General features: G+C 34.5%; 1 protein-coding gene across 1 annotated transcript; it reads left to right on the top strand.

Moving 5' to 3' along the window:
* Nucleotides 1–3520: 3520 nt before the first annotated feature.
* LOC128207766 (extracellular globin-E1-like) lies at nucleotides 3521–4357 on the top strand (the record flags this gene model as incomplete). Its single annotated transcript, XM_052910892.1, has 2 exons — nucleotides 3521–3757; nucleotides 4226–4357. Coding segments are annotated over 2 exons (369 nt in total), but the record flags the coding sequence as incomplete, so codon positions are not given.

The following is a 4357-nucleotide window of genomic DNA, read 5'->3' as shown; positions in this document are numbered from 1 at the left end:
TAAAATTTATTAACTGAGTAAGTAGGACAGTCACACATGTATTTAACACCTTACTCGAGATATATATAATGTAAATACAATAGTCATGGAATTATGCGTACAATTCTTACAACGGTTTTTGCAATTGATGATGTAAAAAGAACTTCTTGCAGCAGGCTTTAAATGTCTTTTCCGTGTTCGATTTACGTATTCGTTCTGGTAAAGAGTTCCAAACTGTCCCGCTGTAGCATGCAAACGAGTGTTTCTTGTATTGAGTTTTATGTCGAATGTGGGCAATGTCTTGTCGCGTAGAAGATCGTAATCCATATCTTGTATTGTTTGATAACTTTATAATGTCTCTTATATAACTCGGTGTAAGATTGTTAATAGATTTATATACCATAACAGCCGTTTGATATTTGCAACGGTATTCAAATTGAAGCCATTCTAATTGTTTTAATAATTCATGCGATGGCGTTCTAATAGGCTTAAAGAGAATTATTTTAGCAGCTCTTTTTTGAAGCATGGTTATTCGTTTCGTATGCGTTTGCTTGCTTTTCCCCCAAACACTACAACAATAGTCAAACATAGGAAGTATATACGATTTATAAAACAAATGTCTCATTTGATCCGTTAAAAAGTAATTAAGTCTTTTTAAAAGAGCTATCTTTGCAGTTACTTTCTTGCAGACAAAGTCAACTTGCAGGTTCCATGACAATGATGAATCAATAACAATTCCAAGCAATTTCTTCGAAGTTACATTTTCAATAAGTACATTGTCTACGAATAATTTGAGTGCACATGTATTTCTTAACTTTGCATTTGAACCCAGCAACATGCAATTCGTTTTCAATGGATGTATTGCCATGTTGTTTATTTTGCACCACTCCGATATTATATCCAAATTTATTTGCAACGTACGTTCAATATCCTGCGTATTTGAACATTTTGCATATAGTGTAGTATCATCAGCATATAAGTCAATCAAGGAATTTTCTGTCATTAATATATATAAGAAAAAAATAGGTCCAAGAATGGATCCTTGAGGAACTCCAGACCTTATTCATCTTCGTGAAGATTGGGAACCCCCAAACTTTACAATTTGGTGTCTATCTTTCAAATACGAAGTTATCAGTTGAACGGTATTATCACTGAAATTGTATAATTTCAATTTATGTAAAAGTATTTGGTGATCTACTAGATCAAAAGCCTTTCGTAAATCAAGGAAGAGAGCACCTACATAGTTTCCATTGTCAAATCCATCAATCCAATCATCAATTATTCTTATCAACGCTGTGTGACAAGAATGATTTTCTCGAAACCCAGATTGAAATTCATGTATGATATTCGTATTTTAAAAAAATGTTTTGATTTGATCTGCCATGTGCCGTTCAAAAACCTTTGACAGTGTTGGAAGGATAGAAATTGGTCTATAATTATTTGGATCATTGCGACCAGAAGATTTATATATAGGCAAAACCTTAGCCTCTTTAAATGAGTCTGGGAATATTCCTAGCCGTATGCTATTATTTAAAATGGACGTTAGTGGTATAACAATACAATCACCACATTGTTTTAGGATATTTGGCCCTATTCCATCGAATCCTGTAGCTTTCGCCGTATTAAGCTTATCAATATACATTTTTACCTCTAATGGGGTGATGTAAGATATATCAAAGTACTGACCCTTTAGCAAACTATTTAATTTAGTACCAAGTTTTGAAAATGTGTTTCATCGAACACTGATTTACTGATACAATCGGATATGTCAGTAAAATGCTTATTAATCTAAGTCAATTATAGGAAGGAAAGCGATTATTTGTATGCCAGTGGGAAACACTTATGCTGTAACACAACGAGCTCGATCGGTTCTAGTATGCACGAGTATAACATTTTATTTGTACTAACCGTTCGAAACAAATCACGTTAATGAAGAACAAGCAATACTGATATCTGAGCGTTAACTCTCACGGTATATCTCATTTAGTGTTTTGCCAATGCTAACAATTGAAAACGTGTATTCAAATACTAGCCTGCATTACGTGAATATTTAATAACATCAATCTGTACATCGCGAGCAACAATATTCTCAACACATATTTGAAACAATGAATTTATTTTTGTACAAGATAATGTTAATGTTGTTATTGTTGAGCTTTAACATATACTTTCTGAGTTTCATAGCATGATACATATTCACTGTGACATATTTGCAATATTGTTATTAGTATTCTTTGGTTTTCTATATATTAAGAGCCAGTGTAAAAAGTCATTTAGTGTGGGTCTTTTGTTCTGGTTTTGTAAAGCAGAACATTTTATTATCCTTCGATCTTCAAAGACTTATTATTAAGACCTGTTATTATATAGACTTAAAACAAACCACGTTTTCATCGTTTACTAACACGTCGATAGACTATTTACTTAACAAATACATGTTGTTCCAGCCGAGTGCTATTACTTTCTGGGTAATCGATTGGAGTTAAATTAGCAAGTATCCTATTGTGATATCTAATACAAGGACAAGATCTGATTGAAATAGATATTGTGTCCACAGTAATTTCCTGAATTACAGGAATGTACATCCAGAGATTTAGATAGAAAAATCACAGAAATCTGATGAGAGAAATATTCTGCCGATTATTGAACACTCGATCATTGTGATATATGGGATAGAAAAACACCAGAAACTTTCAAAGACATTTTGAGGGTATTCTAGTGCTCTGATGTAAGTTGCCAGTTACACAGCTCATGGCTTTCTAGTGGACGGTAGCAGTGGCGTTGTGTTAAAACGGTTCTACAATTATGAAATACATAATATCAAGTCTTTGTACGTTCCAATGCGGTAACAAAAATATGTAAAGATATTTTAATGTACATGTTATATGTGTAGTATTGTTGCGTTGTGTGTCTCTCGGTTGGAACTGTGAAGCGTGCTGTGTGCTTCTATGTTTGGGTTCCAAACGATTAAGTCGACAGGATGCAGCCCAGATTTTGCTAATGAGCTTGTGCCTGTAGTTTTCATTGGTAGTAACACTTTAGTCTTTAATTTTACGACTAGGAACTTGAGATGTGTTTTCTTTAAAACTGTGGCGAGGTGTGTACTTTTGGCTCAGCAAGTTAATTGGTTTTGCATATGATGTGTTTATTTCAAAAACTGTAGGTGTTCTCGGTTCTAATTCTTGGCAAAATATGTATAATTATAATTTCCCTTGTTCACATGACATTTCGTATACAATTCAGGAACGCAGCAATAGAAATGAGTTCTTTATGCTAAATGTCGTTGTTTATTCTAAACCTAGACAGCCTTCAGACGAATATGTCAGAAACACGAACAGTGACGATCTCTTAAGATAAAATAAATAAAATGGATTGATAGAACTGCCTATTATGTTCTTTAATGAACTTAATTAAAACAACAAAACTAAATTTAAAAGGTGGATATGTATGTACAATATCACAATACGCATTCTAATAACTTACGTGGCCGTTTTTCGATATGATACATTCATTGGGCAGGGCTTCCTAAAATGACAATCTTGTTTTATTTAACAGGCTGTTTGCCAGTCATCCAGACGTAGAGAACGTTTTTGCGCCATTCAGAGGCATGAGCCCAGAGGACCTCAACGAGAGTAACCAGCTCCGCTCCCACGCCATGCGGGTGATGGGTACTGTGGACAAGTGCCTTAGCTGTATATACGAGTCAGATAACGTCTTTAAAATCCTCCAGGAACTCGGCTCAAGACACGTTATGGACACGGCCAAGGTCGACTATATGGATGTAAGTCGCTTTTATGTCGTTCATGATTAGGATAACTCCAAGAAAAATGCTAATATATTTTACACATGCATCGCCCACCATCATGATTCATGATAAGATTCAGACTTTTATAACTCGCACTTATACATTCATTTAAGAGATTACCATGTAAATTATCGATATTTAGTGGAGCTTCTGAAGGAAATCAATTATTCGTAGGAATTGCAAAACGTAAGTGACACCATTTTCCGGTTTAGACCACACGAAACATTAACTCATTCCAAAATCATGTTTTTTTTATTTTTTGAATGAAAAATGTCGGAATGATGGATAGTTGTTTAAAACAGCATTCGACATTTTGGATAAACTAAGTTATCTGTTCCTAAAGATTACTCGAATACGTTACTAGATACATATGAACTATCTTATAAATCCCAAATAAGAATTAAGGATATATTGCGACATTGTTCTCCTGTGTTGGTATTTCAGTTGATCGGACCGCAGTTTATCCTGGCGATTCAGCCTGTTATGGACGACGAGTGGACTCCGGAACTGGAACAGGCGTTGTCGGATCTTTTTAAGTTGATAGCACACATCATGAAGGCCTCCATGACTTTCTGA

Source organism: Mya arenaria, chromosome 11 (genome assembly GCF_026914265.1).
Source record: "Mya arenaria isolate MELC-2E11 chromosome 11, ASM2691426v1".
NCBI classification, from domain to species: Eukaryota; Metazoa; Mollusca; class Bivalvia; order Myida; family Myidae; genus Mya; species Mya arenaria.
Note: the sequence above shows the minus strand (reverse complement) of the source record. Positions and strands in the feature narration are given on the sequence as shown.